We start from the raw sequence: 22,694 nt of genomic DNA, 5'->3' as shown, positions 1-22,694 counted from the left end.
TGTAAAAGGAATTAGAGATGATAAAGGTGACATGAAAACAGGAGACCAGGCATGCAGTTAGGAATACATATCCATACTTGAAGTAGAAAAAGCCATCAAAAGCCTGAAATGTGGAAAGGCAGCAGGAGTAGATGATATTCGACCAGAAATGTTCAAGTATGGAAGTATAAAAGTTGTACAATGGCTGCACTGCATAGTTCAGAAGGCCTGGACAGAGGGACAAATTCCAGATGATTGGAGTAAAGCTCTCATAGTACCCATATATAAAAATGTAAATAAAACTGAATGTGAGAATTACAGAGGCATTTCATTATTTATTGTTCCTGGTAAGATTATGCAAGTATACTTGATAAACAGTTGAGAAGGATGGCGGAAGAGAAGCTTGGTGAAGAACATGCTGGATTCTGGTCAAATAGAGGCTGTTAGGATGAGATTTTCACTTTATGACAGATAGTTGAAAAATCATAGGAATATAACAAAGATCTGTATTTAAGTTTTGTAGATCTGGAAAAGGCATATGACAAGGTGCCAAGAGAGAAGCTATTCAAAATGCTACAGTTATATGGTGTTAATGGAGCATTATATCAAGCAATACATAGTCTTTATTTGAGTTGTAAGTCAGTAATTAGAATTGAAGCAAGTACAGGAAAGTGGTTTAATGTTAAATCTGGTGTCAGACAAGGATGTACATTATCCCCCTCTGTTATTCATTATCTACATTATGAAGGAAAGTGGTATTAAACCTGATATTAAATTGGAAGATGTTAATGTCAGCTCTTTGCGGACGATGTTATACTTCTACATAAATCTGCTACAAGTCTGCAAGATGCTCTGACTAAATTGAATAACTGGTGTAATAGATATGGTATAAAGGTCAGCAATAAAAAGAAAAAGACAATGAAAATTGGCAGAAGCATTGAAAATATCAAGTGCATTGTAAATGGAGAACCTATGGAACAAGTAAAGCATTTCAGCTACTTAGGCACAATTTTTAGTGAAGATGGTAAATTAAATATGGAAATAGACAATAGAATGAACAAAGTTGGTATGGTAGGAAGTCAAATGAAGAAATTTATATGGAATAAGAGAGAAATTAGCCAAAACACTAAATTAGCTGTATACAATACAGTTTTCAAGCCAATTTTAACTTTGGATCTGAGAGCTGGGTCAGAAGTAAAACACTTGACCAAAGACTAGAGACTGCAGATATGAGAGTCCTGAGAAAGATTAGAGGTATGAACATCAATGGCAATATCATATTAAAAACGAGGATATTAGGAAGAATGTGATATTGTCGGCATCCAGGAATGCATTAGCAGAGCTAATCTCAGGTGATATGGTCACTTAAACAGAATAGGCAAGGAAAGATTAGCAAAACAAGTGTTCTCTGCCAGGTTGGCAGGAAAACAACCCAGAGGAAGACCAAGATATAGATGGATTGATATGGTACAATGTGCCTTAGACAATAGAAATATGAGATCTGATAATGTTGGAGTCTTGACAAGTAACAGACTGATTTGGAGGGAAATTGTAGATAGGAAGTTAGTAATGATGTAAATTTGTCATGTAGTACTATCATATCCTGTACACCACTGAGTTTATATATCAGGAATTTAATGATGATGATGATATTTGCTATAGCACATGTCTAACTGTGGTTCGTTTTTTTCTGGACACTCCAGTTTTTCCCTTAAAATTTAAAATCAACCTAGAATTTATTTTTTTTAACTGAGATAATACTGTTTGACATTCTTGAAATCAAAATAATTCCCAATAATAAATCCCAAATCCACCAACCTTAGAACACTATCCTTGCAATTCAGGTGGTACATTCTAAAAACCTTCATAAGGAAGTTTTATGCTATCTAGATAAGGCAGTCTACTTAATAGTGAACACTGCTCTTTTCCTCTTGGATACTCTTTTCAATCGTCACAAAGACACTGTTTCTGCATGCCATCATCATTTCTCCAATTTCCTGTAAACATATAAAAACAAGAGCAGCTGCTGGTCAACACCCAACTTTCAAACCAACTGAACAAACTTCTCATCCTTCTCATTTATTCTGCCTGTCTGTGCATTGAAAACAACATTCCTCATAGAGATTTTCTGCCTCAGGCTTTAAGAAACTGATCAACAGATTGCTTGTTTCTTCTAAACAGCTTGCCCAAAAATGGCACTGTTGTTATCAAATGTTTTTCACAATGTCATTTGTATGAGGCTGATAAAAAAAAAAAAAAAAAAAAAAATATATATATATATATATATATATATATATATATATATATCCACTTTTCATCCACTATACCACAGCCATTAGCTTAATCTCTCTCTCCTCGTTCTCTACTATGAGGAGATACAACTTGTCTGCAATCATAAGTAGCTACTTTTTTCCCTGCCACTTTCCATATACTTTCAAAATAGGCTATATCATTCAATTTCTATTCCTGTTGTGATGTTTTCTTCTGTCAATATTGTGTTTCAGTGATACCAATCATCTCTGGATAGACACCGTATATGTCGGTGTATAGGACGATCAGCGTATAAGAGGCCTAAATTTTATGCTATTTTCAGGTTTTATGCTTATGTCGGTTGTATAAGATGACCCCCTCCCCCAATTTCTTCTTTCTTGTATTAATGCAACATTAGATATTGTCGTAATATCCATTATTTTTATAACTATGCATATCCGTTATTTTTTTTGCATAGCACAGATTTAGTATTTATGCGAATTACCCTAATTAAAAGTGATTAGACCCAATTTTAATTAATTATTAAAATTTTTTAAAACTTTCTTTTTTAATTTTAGGATTATTAAAATTGCTACCATTGAAAATCATGGAACCAGCAACAAAACGAAGAAAGTATGAAGCTCAATTTAAAATAAGGGTAATTGAAATGACAAAGCAAACTAAAAACTATGCTGCTTTTTTAAAGAAAGAAAGTTTGACATGACCGAGAAGATGGTAAGAGAATGGAGGAAGAAAGAAGATATTTTAAAAAAATTGCAAAAGAAAAAATGTGCGATGAGAACGGGGATCACCCGATATCCACAACTGGAAAATCACGTTACAGACTGGGTATTCGAACAAAGGCAGAATGGTTATCTTGTTATAAGAAATATGATTAGAGCATATGCACTAAAAGATTGCATCCGGATGAAAGTATAGAATTTCAAGCTACTTCAGGATGGTGTAATCGTTTTATGAACAGACAAAATCTGGTAATACGACAAAAAATGAAAATTGCTCAAAAACTACCAGCAGATCTTGGCCACAAACTTACTAGTTTCCATAAATTTATTATTCAGCCGAGACAAGAACATAAATTTCTATTGTCAAATATTGGAAATGTGGATGAAACTCCTATGAACTTTGATATGATAAGCAATAAAGTAGCAACAAAAAAGTAGAAACTGTAATAAAATCATTTAAAAAGTGTGGTATCTCTAATCTTATGGATGGTACAGAAAATGATCTGTTGTGGGACATTGATGACGATGAAAATGAAATCAATTCACTGGATTCGAACTGGGATCCATATGACGATCATTTAAACAATGAATCTGAAAAACTATTTTCAATAGATGAAAATAGATAATGAAGAAAATTAACATGAAAATTGAGGTTAATAATTATTATTTGTTTTTTAAGACTTACATCTATTGTAATATTTTAAATTTATGTAGCAAAAAATTAATATGATTTGTTTATAAACACTGCCTATTTTCTTATATAACGATGTATTGTAACTACCTAAATGTTCATCTAAGAAATTAAACTTTCCTTTTTATACTCTCTCTATAAGAGGACCGATGATTTTGAGGGGTTTTCTGTAATATTTGAGAGTCGTCTTAAAAGCCGACATATAAGGTAATTCTAACAGGATGTGCAAACTTAGTCCCATTATTCCTAATATCCTGGTATATAAAAAAAGTAGTACACTGCCACTATTTCCAATAATCCCAAATCTGTGACTTATCCCCAGCCTCCACTCTAATCCATGATATACTATACAATTTCCTATAATCCAAGCCACATCTAGTTTTGCAGTACTCTTTTTTTTGCTCAGAGAACAGCAACTTTACAAACTTTCACCATTTTCATTCTATCCCAATTCAGACAACACACCATTTGCATAAGTGCAAAGCATTTTATGTTACCAAATGAATTATAAAGATCCACACATTCTAAACATCTCTTTTTTCACATTCTATCATATCATTCATTCTCACAATCATCTCTACAATTCTGCAATATTATACTGAGATACTGCCATATTGAATATGATCCAATAATAAAATGGCAAAATAATAATAATAAAAAATAAAATAAAAGGTAAAATTCTGTGCTATCATCATCACAACTGTAGACAGGGTTAGCACTGACTGAAAGTAGGTGATTTATGTATAAGAGAAAGAGAATAGTTGATAGAACAGAGCTCAGGCTCTCCTGCATTGGCTGCAAAGCTCAAAGAAAGGGTGCTGTTCACCATCACATATAGGGAATGATAGAGACTTGGTAAGAAAGTAAATTATACTTGATGAGAAATCATATTCTTGTTTAATCCTTTGTCCAAATGTAAACAAACAGTTTGTGCATAAAATTATCATCTCATATGCATATATTGTTGACTGGAGATCAAGTACAATCCATCCATGCAGTCAGGCTGGCAATCACTCTCTCAGCTACTGTTATTTATTCAATTTGACCTTGATGGTCAAATCCAATTCTGCTCTTCAGCATCCATTTGTATTCTGATGTCAGTCTGTTATATTCATTGCTTCCTTGCATCAAATTTAATGCTGATATTAATAACATTATTTCAAGATAGCAATATATTTAATTATTAAAATAATATATTCAACTTTATATTATAGAATCAAGTTATTCAAATAACATTATTCTGTGAAATTTGTGTTCACTCAGAGAAAAGTATATTATGCAGCTTCTGAGAGAGGTTTATAACAAGTTTTCAGAAGGGTTGGAAGAGAGGGTATAAAAATTGGAACACAGTATTACATAATTTATTGGTAGGCCTTAATAGGACTTATCAAATGTTAAACCTTTTAAATTTCTAACAGACTGATTAGCAAGCATGTATATTTTTAATTCCTTTTAAAAATTTTAATAGTATCCAATTAAAGCATTAAACAGCCAATGACAAGCAAATCAACAGATTGCCTACTTAATAATAAGGTGGCCATTTCTATTATAAAAGCCATTCATGGTGGGTAACAAGGGCCAGATTTAAAGTTGTTGGGGGCCTAAAGCTATAATTTTTAAGAGCTCCTCCCCTCTCTACAGAGTAAATTTTAGGTCATTTGTATTGAAACAGAGGCTCCTTCTAATGTGAGGCCCTAAGCTGTAGCTTGTCTACTTAATGCATAAATCCGGATCTCTTTCTCTGGGTAACTGTCAATCTGCATGGCTAATTAGATAACTTCTTTAAAATTAAAGATGCTAAAAAATTATATTATTGATTTCATCCTTTATACACATGTAAGCAAACAAAGTCTGCTTACAAAGTCTAAAAATGTGATGTGGTTAGAAAAAAGTTTGGTTTCTACAACAGGTTATCTAGAGCTCATTCCAGCCACAATAGTGCTACAGGTTTACAATCTTGTCAAGGGAAAATAAATTGCGAAGTCTGGTAAATGGGAGAATGGGCAAAATAATCCAGATATATAAAATGCTTAGAGATGCCTAATAGAGAGATATCAGAGGAATTTTTTTTTTAAGTGAAAAATTAGAACGCACCATCTCCATAAAGGTGTGGTAAAGAAAGATATAATCTGGTGTTTTACTCACCCTGCGAATAATATCTGATTTACTGATTTATTCATTTAATTAATTAAATTTATAAATTAAAAATTAGTTTTAAGTTTTATAATTTATAGTTTTTATTCTTAAGAACGCATATACCTGCTCAACACATTGAATAGAATGACAGTCATTCTGAGCTTAGACATAATGAGAAATATACCAAATGGGAAGAGATTAAAAAAAGAATGTTATTCTCCTAATATTGTATTTCCTTAGTCAACTTAGAATATTCTCTACAAACTCTCCTCCAGTAAGCTTCAATATTGGTCGAATCTCTGCAGATCTGGGAATATAATAAATTCTAATATTTAAGGAAACTAATAAATGAAGTTGTATAACTTTAACCTGGTGTGAATTAATTATATACCCACCTTTAGCTTAAAATTTTGGCTAATTGGAATCTTCGTCGTTTTGGCTGTTGGTATTTGATTGATATTATAATTATGAAAAGAAACCTACTCAGCAGATTTTAAAATTTCATAATATTTAAGAACGGCAAACATACAAAATGTGGTCATTTAACAACTGGAAATTGCACATCGTAAGGAAAAAAGAACATGCTTATAACAGCATTTATTTTGTGTTCTATAAAAGACATTAAAAATTAGAATTTCCTTTATCTTTCACATGATTTTAATAATTATCTTTATCAACGCTACATTTCGTGCATAAATTGCACTAAATGTCGCATACGAAACGAAAGTATACGCTGATAACATAGCATCAGTGTTATGGCTGCTGAGAATCTCGCTAAAATCGGGCTTTATTTTGATGAACTGAATAAAATTCGTGTGTTAGATCCTTCGGTAAATCAAAGAAGCGCTGAACTTAAGGACGAGTGCAGAGAATATGTAGACAGCAAGTATCAAATGTTAAATTAATTTAATGTAAATAAGAAATGCTTTTCCAACGAAAATTGGTTATGAAAACATGAATGTTACCGTGGCAACGGATGCAGTACCGTTGATTATTATTATTATGAAGTGGATGCAAAAGAGGAAGCAGAACATAAGTAATACTCGCTTTGTTGGTATTAATGCTGTCTCTCTATGGATCATTACCATAAAGATTCAGACTTTTAGTGAATGTCATTACATAGCCTGGTGGGTTGAAGGGAGAGGTGATGAGATCGAAACGTAGTGACGTGACGGAGTTTGTACCAGATTAAAGCAGAAGAGATTATGCATACAGGGGAGGGAGACAGGTACAGAATAATGTTGAAAGTTTTTTCACTTGGTTATATACCATAAATTAAAGATGCCAAGAAATTATATTCACAGTTTCATCCTTTATCCAAGTGTAAGCAAACTTTGTTTATACTTGGATTATGGGTTTGCATTATGGGATACTAAGGCAATTGATGTGAAGTCATTAGCCCCTATACAGGGTATTCGGGATAAATTTGACATATTTATAATTAATTATATTTTTCCGTAAGTTACATGTATTAACACACACTTCTCTTCATTTAAAAGTTTGGACCCTTCTTCATTCATATACAAGATGTCAGAAAGGATGGATAGCTGGAACCCACCTGAATCATGGAAGAGAATAACTTGTATCATGATGATTCGTGCCCGCCATCAAAATAAGGATATTACGACTGCTGCCCAATGCTCCCTGAATACAGTAAAAACAATCAGGCATGAACTAGAGACTTGCAATGGTGACTACGAGGATGTAGCAAGAAGAAGAAAGATCCCTAGCAGACGATCTGATTGCGTTCGTACAGCAGAATTCCTCGCAAATCTGCAGGAACAGGTGTTGAAGAACCCTGGCATTGGAATTCGGGCTTTGTTCGTGGAGTTGCTAACTGTAGTCAAGCCCTGGATAACAAGGGTAGCCAATGGTAGGCCGTATGTATGGCAGCAGGATTCGGCCCCTTGCCACACCTCTGGGAAAAGTCAAAAATGATTGTCTGAAAATTTCTACGACTTCACCAGTCCAAATGTTTGGCCTCCAAACTCCCCAGACCTTAACCCCATGGATTATTTTGTATGGGGCGCAGTTGAAAAAGACACCAATCGCACTTCCAGTAATACAAAAGCCCAGTTAATGGATAAAATTAAAACAGTTTTTGCGGCCCTTCCCAGGGAGACTGTAGCATCAGCTTGTTCGAGGTTCCGAAGCAGAATTGAAGCCGTGATCGATGCTAATGGTGGTTATTTTGAGTAAATCTTGTTGATAGTATTGTAATTAACTCTGCCTGTAATGTTTTTTTGTCAATTCATTAAATTTAATAGATACAAAGAAGATTTTCTTTTTCCTTACGAAACTGTCAAATTTATCCCGAACACCCTGTATATACAAGTAACCTAGTTGGGAAGTGACTTCATGCACAAACTTTGTTTGCTTACACTTAGATAAAGGATGTAACCAATAATAATTTCTTGTCATCTTTAATTTATAGTATAACCAAGTGAAAAAACTTTCAACATCTGTATATAATCCAGAGTATTTTAGTATAAGGTGTGACACCTTTTGACATATTTATATATATGAAATATATGACTTCTGCATTATTTCACCATTGGTATTACTTCTGGATCTGGCTCCCACTGATGAGACCTCAATAAAGTTCGAAACTGGTCTGAGTAGTGGTTCTTCCCATAATGCACAGCATTATAAATATCTGTAAGGATATGTGCATTGTATTATGGGATACTAAGACAACTGGTGTGAAGTCATTAGCCTTTATATTATTATTATTATTTAGGCCTCCAAGGAGTCAAAAGACTCATTGCGGGAGGTCCTTCTTAGGAAACACAAACCTATCAAGACTCATTGTGGGAGGTCCCTCCTAGGAAGCACAAAGTCTATCATACCACTCCTTAAACTCATTGACTGTTCTTGCTCTCAACACTCTATCAGGCAATGCCTTCCAAGGTTCAACCACCCTGCATGCAAAGAAACCACTCATCACTCTCTTGCTCATAGTTTCCTTTCTAACTTCCAGGGATGGCCCCTCGCAAGCTAAAGAACTCCCCAGTGTCAACCCTGTAACCATCTCTCAACAATTTAAAAGTCTCAATCATATCATCTCTCCTCCTCCTATCGACCAAACTCTGCGGTCCACATTCCCTCAGCCAATCCTCATAACTAACATTGTACGGTCCTGAAACTGTCTTTGTTATCTACCTTTGTACCCTTTCCACAGTTAATTTATCCACTTCAAATCCTGGGGACCAAATCTGAGAACAGTAGTCTAAGTGTGGTCTGATCAGGGTCTTATACAATGGCATGATAACTCTTTTATCTCTTCAGGTCAGCATCCTTCTCATTATTGCAGCAATCCTTTGTATTACCTTCACCACCTTTGCAATATGTCCTCTGAATTTCAGGTTTCTATCAATTATCAACCCCAGATCTCTTGTCTCCCCTACTTCCTCCAGTATAGCTCTTCCAATAGAGTATGCAGCATCCCATCGATGTGTCTCAAACCTCAAGACCTTACATTTTGCTGCATTTAACCTTTATTGATATAAAGGTCAAACAATATAGGTCCCAGTACTGAGCCCTGTGGGACCCCCACTTGTAACCCTCTGCCTCATTGAAACTGTCCCACCATACCCAACTCTCTGATACCTATCAGACAGCCAATCCTGATTCAAGTTGACCAACCTGACATCCAAACTCATGTGCTGCAACTTAAATATTAGCTTACCATGTGGAACCCTGTCAAATGCCTTCGCTAAATCCAAAAAAATGGCCGTATATGCCTTTCCCCTCATTTACTGCTCTTGTAACTTTATTATAAAAGGCTAGCATATTACTAAAACAAGAGCACCCCTTCACAAATCCATGTTGACTCTCACAGATAACATTACCCTCATCTGCCCAATGTTGTATACGGTCCCTAACTCATTTCTCCAAGATCTTAACAACTATGTAACCCAGTCGTGAAGTGTCTTCATTTGCAAATTTCTTACACTTGGATAAAGGATAAAACCAAGAATATAATTTTTTGGCATCTTTAATTTATATCGAAAGAATAAGTGGCTTTCTCTGGAAAAGAGAAGGAGTTTTTTTTTTTTGCTACGGTAGAGTAGAATGTATTATTGTCTTGAGAGTGTGACAAGTGCAGAAACTAAGGATCTTCCATTACAAGTCATTTAATCATCAAGTTTAGCCTAATTTAACCTAAGTCTGGTGATAATAATGTATAGAATTCTGTGCTGGAGCCTCCATAGCTCATTCAGTATCAACAGTATGCTTTTGTTGGAAAGACCCAGTTTATGATGTCAAGAACCTTTTTAATGACTTTTCATATGAGGGTGAGTTAGCCAGTCTCATTTGGAGATGACATTATTCTTCTAGAAACTCTGGTTTTTCATGCTGTAAAATAGGCATATCAGTACTCTGATGTTCACTGGTTGGATTAGGAGCTCACTAGAGAATATTAAAAATATCAGCATTTGAAAAACCAGATGGCTCTATTGGAACTGACCAGGAATGAAATAAGGAAAGTGAATCCAAAAGTGGAAATACCAAGAATTGGAATTTAGAATGTATGGTCATTGACAGAGAAGGAGTATTAATTGAAGACTTGAAAATCATAAGATTAAAACTTTTGCAGTATCAGAGACAAAGGAAAAAGGGCAAAGGAATTTACTTTAACATGCAGAGACAAACAAGTTGTTGTTCCTCTGTATCGAGCCTTGATAAGACCCCATCAAGACTACTGTGCCCAGATATGGGCGCCAGGGTTTCTTCTTGATGGGGGGGAAGTGGAGAGGATCCAGAGACGAGTGACCAAGATGATAGCAGGTCTGTGGAATGAACCTTATGAGAATAGGTTGAAGATTTGTGGGTTGCAGAAATTGGTCAATAGGCAAAGGAGGAGTGATATGATTGAGACATTCAAATTACTGAAGGGTTTCTATAAGATTGATCCAGAAGATATTTTTGAAAATATGACTGGTGGTGGGAGGACTAGGGGGCCATGAATGGAAGCTGGGTAAGAGCGTGGTTGACAAGGGTGTTAGAGCTAGGTTTTTTACTTGGAGAGTAGTGAATGAGTGGAATAAGCTTCCAGAGTCTGTTGTGGGTGCTACGACCATAAATGAGTTCAAGGCAAGGTATGATAGATACTGTGTGAATGTCGAATAGTTGTTCTTGACATGATGTTAGGGCCTCCCTTGATGAGTCTGTCAACTCCTTGGAGTTGCCCGGAACAATAATAATAATAAAGCAAACTGGCAATTATATATTAATATATAATGAGAAGAAAACATGAATGAGCAACTCCATCCATCCATTCATTGGACATCAACAGATGTTATGTAGTCATTCAGATGCTTGGTGATGTGCCACATCTGTCCTCGCCATGTGATCATGTTGTATGCTTTCTGGAGTCTTCAACTCTCTGAAGATTAGTTACTTCAGACTAGGGTGACCAACCAACTCTCCCGCATTTCCTGGGAACTCCCATATTTTAGCTAATTTTTTTGGATCATCCCGGCTCGAGTATTGATCTTCAAATATTCCCATATTTTTCATAATCAATCATTGTCATTAAATTTTCAATGTATATTATTATTATTAAGAGAGACCTCCAGGGAGTCAGAGACTCATCGAGGGAGGCTACATACTACACACACCAGCTATCATACTTATTCTTGAATTCATTCACTCTGCTTGCACTCACAACATCCAATGGCAATCCATTCCAATCACGCACCACCCTCTGAGAGAATAATCTAGCCCTCACACCCTTCTTGGCAGCCTTTATTCTCAGCTTCCAAGGATGCCCTCTTGTCCTTTCCCCACCCTCCATCAATTGAAATCCTGTATGACTCTTTCAGAAGTTATTTGTAAGTCTCAGTCATATCATCCCTCTTTCTCCTGTTTGCTAGTGTCTGCAGTCTACAAATTCTCAATCTGTCTTCATAATCAGTATTCCACAATCCTGATATCATTTTTAACACTCTCCTTTGTACTCTCCAATATATCAGAATCACAACGGAAACCAGGAGACCAGACCTGCGCACAGTAGTCCAAGTGAGGTCTTATCAAGGCCTCATTATCAATTGTAAAGTCCTTTACATGGTTCAAATGAACGTTCACATGTTCTTTACATGTGAACGTTCATTTCAGCATTGCAATTATCTTTTGAGTTGTATTTGCAATCTTTGCCACATGGCCCTTAAACTTCAACTTCCTATCTATTAACACTCCAAGATCCCTAGCCTCATCAGTTTCTTCTAGTCTAATCCCACCAATATAATACGACATTGGATATCTAATCATGCCAAAGTGAATGACTTTACATTTACTGACATTGGTTTGATGTAAAATCAGGTGTGCGACAAGGGTGCATATTATCTCCACTGTTATTCATTATCTGTATGAATATCACATTATGAAGGAAAAGTGGTATTAAATCTGATATCAAAATTGGTGTCAATCTTAGCTCTTTACTTTATGCAGATGATATTGTAATCCTGAATAAATCTGTAGAAGTCTGCAAGATTTCCAGGCTAAATTGAATAACTGTTGTAATAAATTTGGTATGAAAATCAAATAAAAAGACAAAGACAATGAAAATAGTCAGAAAACATTGACTGTATCCTGAATGGTGAACCTATAGAAAAAAATAAAACAGGCACAATTTTTAGTGAAGATAGTAAATTAAATATGGAAATAGACATAACAGAATTAGTAAACTTGGTATGGTAGGAAGTTAGCTCAATAAATTTATATGGAATAAGAAAGAAATTATTCAAAACACTAAATTAGCATATCAGACAGTTCAAACCACTTTTAACTTATGGATCTGAGAGCAGAGACTTCTGATATGAGAGTTCTCAGAAAGATTAGTGGAGTGAAAAGATGACATCAATGGCAGTATCATATTAAAAGTGAGGATTGATATTAGGAAAAAATTTGCCTAATATCGATTAGGCAAATTTCAGGAATGTGTTAGTAGAGCTGATCTCAGGTGGTATAGTCACTTAAACAGAATAGGAGAGGAAAGATTAGCAAAGCAAAGTTTTTTTGTCAGGTTGGCATGAAAAATATCCAGAGGAAGACCAAGATGTAGATGGATTGATACATTAAAAAATGCATTAAAAGATAGAAATATATGATAAACAGCACCTAACTGAAGGGACACGTGGTGTGAGAGTGTTGGACCTTGTTATTGGTTCAGAGGTTATATGCATATGTAAGGTGTCCTCGTTACCTCCAATTAGTGAAAACGATCATGTGGTATTGACTTGGGAGGTTGCAAAATCTGTGGATTTTTCTGTTAAGAAGGGGTATATACGGAACTACAGATTAGGCAATTATAACAAGCTTCGGAGTGAGCTTGCAGCCATCCCATGGCAGAACATTGCAGGGGAAAGATGTTAGCAGTGCATGGGATAAAATCAGCGGGTATCTGAGGAAAGCAATATCAGATTGTGTCCCCATGGTCAGGAAGTCAAACAAGGCAGGCGTTAGATGGATGAGCAGTAGTATCAAGCTTGAACTGCAAAAAAAGAAAATGTTATGGAGAATTTACAAGGAGAAAGGAAATCAGTACCCCCATGAGCAGTACAAGGCTCAAGCTAGGAAGGTTACCAGCATAGTAAGAAAAGCTAAATCAGATTATGAGAAGACCTTAGCCAAAGAGATCAGGAGTAATCCCAAAGAGTTCTTCCGCTATGTGGTAAGTAAAAGGAAGAATGACTTCAGAAGGATAACTTTAGTGGGTGCTGATGGTATTGAGGTGACAAAATCAGATGTAATAGTCGAGTTACTGAGTGATCACTTTTCAAAATTCTATCACCCAAGTGAGAATATCTCTATACCTGTAGCAATAACTAATGTGAGAATTGAAGCTAAGAAATCAGAGGTATTTAATATATTGCAAAATTTAAATGCAAACACTGCTGTAGGCTTAGATGGAATATCAGCTCGGGTGTTGCGTGAATGTGCAAATGAATTGTCAACCCCTCTTACTTGGATATTTAATTTAAGTTTGAACTCTGGTATGGTCCCTAGGGAGTGGAAGTTAGGCAAAGTGGTTCCTTTGCATAAGGGTGGCTCTAAAACTGCGGTAGTTAATTACAGACCAATCACTAGCTCAGGAGTAGTGGTAAAAATATTGGAAAAGTTGGTTAAAGACAAAATTCAAGAATGGGTGGATCAGGATATGATACTCTATAGAGGCCAACATGGTTTTGTTAAAGGTAGATCCTGCCTTAGCAATCTATTTACTTTTCATAATAGAATAACATCTGAGTTGGACAAAGGAAATGACTACACAGTGGTACTTCTGGATATTGCTAAGGCTTTTGACAGGATACCCCATGGAACACTGTTATGCAAATTGGAGCAGATGGGAATGGATACTAAATTGGTGATATGGATAGGAGAATGGCTCATGGAGAGATACCAGAAGGTGGTGTATGGAGGAGCCGAGCCCAGGACGAGGCAGGTGACCAGTGGTGTGCCTCAGGGCTCTGTGCTTGGGCCATTGTCGTTTAATTTGTATATAAATGATATAGGAAATGGCTTACAGGGAGATATTCAGTTGTTTGCTGATGATGCAAAGTTGGGTAGCGCAATAAAAAAATCAAGCCAATGTTAAAAGTTTGCAGGATGATTTAAATAAGCTGGTGGAATGGGCAAAAGATAATGGATGTCAGTTCAATGTGGAAAAGTGTAAAGTCATGCATTTTGGAATTAAAAGATTACCAGCTGTGTACTACATTGATGAAACAGTAGAGTAGTCCCAGTAGCCCCTAGCCTCGTCAGTCTCCAAGAGATTGATGAGGCTAGGGACTTAGTGGTGTTGGTAGATAGGGAGATGAAGTTCAGAGGACACATTGCTTAGGTGTCCAAGATTGCACACAGGATTACTTGGTTGTTGAGGAACACACTGACATCCAGAGATAAAGAGGTTATTATTCCCCTTTATGAAGCATTGATACTTCCACATTTGGATTACTGTGCTCAGGTCTGGTCACCTGGATTCCTTGGAGATGAGGAGGCCATGGAGAGGGTTCAGAGAAGAGTGACCAAGTTGGTGATTGATGTAAAAAATGCTCCCTACATTGATAGATTGAGAGCTTGTGGATTGCAGAGGTTGGTTGATAGGCAGAGAAGATGGGATATGATAGAAACATTTAAATTACTGAAAGGTTTTTATAGGATTGATGCAGGGGAAATGTTTCAGCTGTGTGATAGTGATGGAAGAACAAGAGGTCATCCCTGGAAAAATTAAAGAAGGGTGTGGTTAGCAAGGGTGTCAGAACAAGGTTTTTTGCCTGGAGGGTGGTGAATGAGTGGAATTCATTGCCTAACTTAGTTGTGAGCTCTTCGTCTGTAAATGAATTCAAGAAGAGATATGACAGATGTTGTTTTGCTAGTTTGGGTCTCCCGCGATGAGTCTACTGACTCCATGGAGATACCCGTAATAATAATAATAATGATGATCTGATAATGATGGAATCTTGACAGATAACATATTAATTTTATAGGAAAAATTGCTGATTGGAAGTTAGTAATGGTGTAATTTTTTCTTGTAGTACTATCATAAGTATTATGCTGTACATGCCAAGATGCGGTACATATCAGCAATTTGATGATGAGTTTGATGTTTATTGTATCATTGTATTTAATCTGGGAAAAATCTTTTCATCTGTCTGATTGTAGGATCTGTTTCCATCTTTAATATCTTAGGAGCCTCGAGCTCCTAAGCTACACCGATTTTAGACCAGTTATAATCATAATTATAATTGTTTTCCTTATTTAATATATCAGCAAGCCTAAAACGAAATTATTATAATACTTGAATGGTAAATTTTATTTCTGATGTATGAAAGGTAACTTAATAATATATAATGATGTTCTGAATGCATTTTAATTTTAGTTTTTATGGGTTTTTTCTAGAAATTGCTGAGTTTCAAAGAATTGTGGACAGTTTTATTCAGATTACTGATTCTCTCTCTAAGGAAGTTGAAAAAGAAAAATTAAAGGTAATTTGTTAAGTGGAATTTATTTACAAAATAAATAAATAAATGTGATAGTGGGACGGCACCAGTTGAAGATGAGATACTTCTGATATACTTACAGAAGGTTCACCACCTAGTTTGTGTCCTAATCATGATTAAGCGAAGTAAAATTTATATATATCTTGCATAAGATGGAAGATAATATGAAAGAGTTGGAATAATGCCATCTCAATTATGGTTTTTATAATGGGAGATAAATTATTAAGAATTATTACCATCCAGTTAGCTTCCTTATAGCAGCATACAAAATTTTTACAAAAATTATTACTAATAGAATAAAAAACAAATTCAATTTTTGCCAACTTTCAGACAAGCAGGATTCAGGAAAAAACAACAGCACTGGTGATCATATATATGTTATAAGACAAATTATCTAAAAGAGAAATCATCATCTTCTTTCTCATCTGCCTAAGGCTGGTTGAGGCTACCATGAACAATAACTTTCTAGCCCAATCTATTGACAACCAAGTTATTTAAACTTCTGGTCTTCCCAGTGGTTTCTTTCCTTCTACTCTTCCATTTTGAAGAATTTGAGGAAATCTGTTAGTATTCATTCTGTACACATGTCCATACCACTGTAACTGTTTTTCTCTGATTCTTGTTATTTTTGAAATATTGTAGTGTAATTCTTCTCTGATCTCCCGATTGGTTTCTATTTTAGTCCATGATGTTTTATTTATTTTTCTCAAACACTTCTTTTCAAAGCCTGTCAATCTTTGTTCTTCCTTCTGTTTGATAACCAAAGTCTCTGCACCATAAATAACTGTGGGAGCACACCATTGTTATACTTTGGCTTTAAGTTCCTTGGCGGGATGTGTATTTTTCCACATAGGTGTAAGTTTGATCATAATAGGCCACTCTAGATTTATTCTGTGTTTAATATTTTCTTTATAATTTAGCCTGTCTGTGATCAATGTGCCTAAGTAATTGAATTTCTTAACCTGTTCCAGTGTACTTCATAAAGAAAGGCTTAGGTGTTGTTCATAATAAAGCTTAACAGTATAACTAATGCTGTTCCAGTTTATTTTCTTCTGCTTCTGAGTTAAGCTCTTCTCCATTTTTTTCAGTTTTACTGAAATTTATCTGTTTTTATGTAGGTTTTCAGTCATGTATTTTAAGCTTTCTTTATTATCTGTAAATAATACTGTATCATCTGAATATTTTATATGGCGTATATTTTGTCCATTCACAGTTATTTCCATGTTTTCTGGAATAGACTTTTTTATCAGTTCTTTCAGGCACAGGTTAAACAAATATGGTGAAAGCAGACATCACAGCATGATGCATTTCTCCACTGGTGTTTCAGAAGTTTCAAGTGCTCCACATTTTATTGTTGCCATAGTATTTTTGTAGTACTGGAGGATGGTATTTTGTTTTCTTTTATTTTTTTGTTCTAAAATTTCAAGCAATTCATTTCTGTTTATCGAGTCAAATGCTTAAAGTCTTTAAAATTTAAAGTCTATAAAATCTTTTTTTTCCCACATTAGTCAAAGAGTATAAATTGCATCAGTTGTAGAACTCCATAAATCCCATTTGCTCTTCTCCTAAATGTTGCCCGTAAGGTGCTTTAATTCTATTTTGTGATAATGCTGATAAATAATTTATGTGTGACTTAATAAGGTCACACATATATAATTTGTCTATAATTTGTACATTCCTGTATACTTCCTTTTTTATGTATGGGAATTATTCTTCCCAATTTTCAGTCATTAGGAATTTTCCAGAATTTAGGACTTAGTTGAATAACTGCATTAAACAATGCCTTCTCTTTCTCTACTGGCCTGGTTGGCCGAGTGGTTAGTGTATCCGCTCTTCAGCCAAAAGGCTGTAGGTTTGAATCCCACCATGGGTGGATGTTTGTGATTGTCTGTGAAAATACTAGTGATGGCAGTGGCGTAGCTAGGGGGAGGGGACAGTGCACCCCCGGCGGCACTTGGAACCTTACCATGTGTGTCGTTTTGACTTTTTGTATAATTTTTGGTGTGTATTGAGAGGGGCAGCAAATTCAGGGACTGCCCTGGGTGGCAAAAGCTCTAGCAACGCCATTGAGTGATGGCGTTGCTAGAGAAGCTAGTTGAAGATGAAGGTAGTTGTGGTTGGTGGAGACAGAGAGTTGTAGAGTAGGTGCCCTCCCTCAATAAGTCTTTGGACTCCCTGGAGGTGTTACGTAATAATAAAATAATAATAATACAGGTATCCCTTGATATATGCGGTTAATTAATCCTTGATGGACACCGCATATATCAAAACCACATTATTCAATGTTAAGAATTAATGGGAACAATTATAATGAATCCTGCAAAATATAAAAATGTAAACATCATTTATTTTTTAAGGTGACATGTATTTAATTATACATAATTGTTACATAAAAACTTATCTAAATATTTATTTTTTATAAAAAAACTTATCTAAAGTAAATTGAACAGTGGTAGCTTTTTTTTCTCCTCCGTGGTTTTGCGATAACAATCAGTTTGTTTATCTAAACCGTGACTAACGTTCATGCTTCTCTATACATTTGGATCTATCTCTAGTATAAGTTCTTTTGCCTTCTCAATTGTCCTAAACAATTCTTCAAGTTCTTTGATTTCTTTAGATACATCTTCCATTTCTTCAGTTTCCTTTTTCTTCTTCCTCTTCGTATGCCTGTTGATGTTTGATTCCAAGAAGATCTTCGTTACTTAGGTCTTTTGAATGTGATTCAAATAATTCCCGATTATTTTCTGAATCAACATTCTCAAAGCCAAGAGCACTTCCAATCAAAACAATATTATCGATAACTTCGTTGCTGGGATTAATAGAACTACGAAAATTATTTGCAGATTCAGGCAAAAGATTCTCCAGACTGCTCTCATACAGTTGGCTGTCACTTCTTCCCAAGACTCGTGAATGTTTATAACCGCTTGTTTAATATTGTATTTTTTCCAAAATTCCTCTAGAGTGATTGGATCATCTCCAGTTGTAGTTTGAATTGCCTGGGTAAAAGTTCTTCTAATATAGTAAGCCTTGAATGCAGAAATGACTCTCTGGTCCATAGGCTGTATCAAAGATGTCGTATTCAGTGGTAAAAATACAACCTGCACATTACTATTTAAATCATTAAGTGAGGTGGGATGTTCAGGGGCATTATCCAATACTAAAAGACCTTTAAAAGCTAAATTATTTTCATTGCAGTATTTTTCAACTGTGGGACAAAAATGCGAAGTGAACCATTCTTCAAACAACTGTTCGGTAAGCCATGCCTTTTTATTTGAGTGCCATATTACTGGAAGAGATTGTTTGTTACAGCCTTTAAAAGCCCTTGAGTTCATTGTTTTTCATAAATTAGCTTTGGCTTTAATTTGAAATCACCATCGGCATTACCTTCAAGTAAAAGTGTTAAGCGATCTTTGGATGCTTTATAACCAGGTGTGGTTCGTTATTTTGTTGCTAAAAATGTTTTTGCTGGCATTTTCTTCCAAAACAGGCCAGTTTTATCTACGTTGAATATTTGACGATTGTCGTACGCATTTTCTTCGATTATTTTTTTTTAATTCAGCTGGATATCTCGCTGCAACATCTTTATCAGCACTTGCTGCTTCGCCTGTTAATTTTACAATTTTCATTCCAGATTGAGATTTGAAATTTTCTAACCATCCTTTGCTTGCAGAAAATGTTGCAGTCACATTTTGATATTTGTTTTCTTTAAGTGTAGAAAAAAGGCTTAAAGCCTCGGGCCTAAGATTATTGCTGTCGATGGGAATACGCTTTTGATTACAATCTTTTACGTTAAATTGTGAATGAAGATATTTGGGAATTATAATACTTCATTCACATTTAACATAATCTGCCATAACTTAAGCAAGACTTGTAAATATCATTTGTTGTTAGTTCTTGCTTATAAATTATTATTCATATAATTACTTTGAGTTTGTTTATTATTGTTTAATTATATAATTTTGAGATATGTATTAGTAATGAAAGGACTCTGTGTTAAAATGTCATTCAATTTATTCCTGTGTTAATATTATAAGAAGCTGTGCATATATATTATAAGAATTTGTATTTATCATATCTAAATGTATTTTATGTGAACTACGGATTATTATTTTTTTATTTGTTATTTCCTAAAGAGATTGTAAATGTGTGGAATTCTGCTGATTTGATTTGATTGGTTACAGTCAGAGAACTGAGTTGTTTTTAGTTAGCGCGTGCTTAGAACGTGAACGGCTGTGTATATGGAGAGAGGAAAGTAGGATGTAAGCTGAACTGGTTAGAACCAGATTTTGGGTGGGAAAGAATAAACATATTTGATTGGAAAACTAAAGTAAAGGGTAGAAGCATTCAGGACAGCAAGGAGTGAAGTAACTGGTGGCAGTAAGGGGATTTGGAAATGCCGTAAATTGATTAAGAAAGGGCCGGGAATTAATAGGCAATTCGGAATATTTCTACGGAATTCTGATATTACGACGAATTCCAAATGTTTTGAGGAAGAATAGTGCAAAGCTGAATTTAATGCATAGAAGAAAATAAGGAATTAGTAGATTACTAAAAACGAGTGCATCAAGACTTGTATAACTCTGTGTCTATAAATTCAGTTATTATAGCAAAGATTTCTTTTGAATAGTGTTACTTCAAAGTAATAGTTAACTACGGTTTTAAGTGTGCCTATAGTGAATCCAATGTGTAAAAGGTGTAACCCAGTAAGAGCAGTCCCTTTTATATTTCAGTATGAAGAAATAAAAGTTAGCTCTGCCTGATATATCCTAACATTAACTGTTAGGATATATTAGGATATATATTTGGCTAAAAATAGCTGAAGTATGGAGCTTTAAAGTGTTTCCCCCTTGAAATGATAACTGCCTCATAATTTAATTAAGTGTTTGTTGACTAAGAGTGAATTAGAGAATTCTACTTTAAGAATAATTACTGTAAAATTCTGGAACATTGAACTGTGTGAACCATTTTCAATTATTTGGAAGAATATGGAATTGATAGCTGAATGTTTGATGCCTAATGTATTATGTTTGTTATGAGTATTTGAACTAAGTTGATGTATAAAAGAATTGAATTATCTCATTGAATAGAGACAAGTTGTGATAATAGTATTTAAGCGTTGAAGAATGAGATCTGTAAATTTTAACTTTAATCTTTAAACCAAACCGAGTGGCTACTAGTGTCTCAGAGATATTTTGAATATTGTTCAATTAGATTATCTTGCTTAGAAAATTATGCTTAAATGTACATGTTTTATAACCCTGTATTAAATGTTTATTTTATTGAATTCAATTTGTTGTTTGCCTGATTTTTCTTCATTGCACCACTCATAAAATTTATTCGAACCTTGTGGAAGCCTTATATAATATTAATAACCTCAGCCTGTAAAAGAAGATTATATAAATGTAGTTGAAGGTTGATTCCTATATTTCACTTAGACTAATCTGAATATAGGGTGGCACAGTATAATAAAATTTTTCTATATTTAGATCAGTAATCAACCAACAATTAAATAAAAAAAAAAAACGATAATTTAAATAAGAATAACGTTCCAACAAAATGGCGGATTCAAAGCCAGGATGTACGATCCAACAGCTGGATATCTGGCTGCAACATCTTTATCAGCACTTGCTGCTTTGCCTGTTAATTTTACAATTTTCATTCCGGATCGAGATTTGAAATTTTCTAACCAGCCTTTGCTTGCAGAAAATGTTGCAGTCACATTTTGATATTTGTTTTCTTTAAGTGTAGAAAAAAGGCTTAAAGCCTTGGGCCTAAGATTATTGCTGTCGATGGGAATATGCTTCTGATTACAATCTTCTAGCCAAAGAAATAATAAATCTTCCATTTTGTTCATTAATGGGCTTCTATTCCTATTACACTGCATACTGCACATGCCACTTTGCCTTCTTCGCGGTACTCAGTTGCTTTATTTAAAATGGCTCGTATAGTTGATTCACCAAAGCCTAGAGCTCTTCCGATTTTTGCTTTGCTTTCTGCGTTATCAAACCTTTTAATAATGTCAATTTTAGTATCCAAAGTGATAAGTTTTCGTTTATTACACTTTTTCGAGGCCTTAGTTATGAAGGGTAATGCTTTACATAATTTGAAAATTACATGATATGCGGATAGGCCGTACGCGTACACTGTAATAGATACACATATACGTCTATACGTGCCACGCTCTGCTGATAAATTGAAGCACTGATACTGAGGCTGAGAGTGAGTTACTAACATTGGAGCATGACTCGTACCACGTGATCTGATCGGTTTCATTGACCAAGTCTAACACTTTGCTTATTTTCAAACTTTTTGGGCCGCACTAATCATATTTGATACTGCATATATCAAGTTTATGGTCGCAATAATTTTTTGTGCACTAATCAAAACTGCATTAATCAAAGTCACATATATCAAGGGATACCTGTATTTCATCTCTACCTGGAGCTTTATCTGCTTTCATCTGTCCGATCGCAGGATCTGTTTCCATCTTTAATATTTTTGGGATCTCCTCACTTTTACCAAACTTTTTTTTCCATAATTTTCAGTGTTAACTTCTGCAAAAATTTAAAAATAGTTCATTCATTCAGAAATTTTTTTAACTTCACCAGTCAGATTGCTCCTTTTATCTTTCATTTTTAGTGTTTTGAAAGTTCCTTTATTATGTTATATACTAATTTTGGCATTCTGACATATATCTGCCTTTTGATTTATCCAGTTCGATTTTGCTTCTCTACATTTAGATGTAATTTTATTTTTTAACTGCTTGTGGTTTTTCGAACAATTCAAGTGTGTTTTGAGTAGAAAGTTTTTCTTTTATCTTTTCCTTTTGGTGCCACAGATCCATTATTTTAGTAGTTTGTTTTATTGTATATAATATTGCAATTTTCCCTT

The 22,694-nt window shown here is 34.7% G+C and overlaps 2 protein-coding genes across 2 annotated transcripts in view; one reads left to right on the top strand and one right to left on the bottom strand.

The window, feature by feature from the left end:
- LOC150095658 (BTB/POZ domain-containing adapter for CUL3-mediated RhoA degradation protein 3) overlaps positions 1-6,483 on the bottom strand; it is a 119,074-nt gene extending 112,591 nt beyond the window's left edge. Inside the window, exon 1 of the mRNA XM_090410252.1 lies at positions 6,195-6,483. The gene's annotated coding sequence lies outside the window, so the exon portion shown is untranslated. The remainder of the gene's footprint in view (positions 1-6,194) is intronic.
- Positions 6,484-6,554: 71 nt separating this feature from the next.
- IFT20 (intraflagellar transport 20) overlaps positions 6,555-22,694 on the top strand; it is a 49,949-nt gene continuing 33,809 nt past the window's right edge. The window contains exons 1-2 of the mRNA XM_090409862.1: positions 6,555-6,681; positions 15,703-15,788. Coding sequence (XP_090265988.1) covers positions 6,555-6,681; positions 15,703-15,788 — 213 coding nt within the window. The remainder of the gene's footprint in view (positions 6,682-15,702; positions 15,789-22,694) is intronic.

This window comes from Typopeltis vanoorti, chromosome 20 (genome assembly GCF_054136105.1).
Source record: "Typopeltis vanoorti isolate ZY-2024b chromosome 20, IOZ_Tvanoo_1.0, whole genome shotgun sequence".
Lineage (NCBI taxonomy): Eukaryota > Metazoa > Arthropoda > Arachnida > Uropygi > Thelyphonidae > Typopeltis > Typopeltis vanoorti.
The sequence above is the reverse complement of the archived record's forward strand: the minus strand, read 5'-3'. Positions and strand labels throughout refer to the sequence as shown.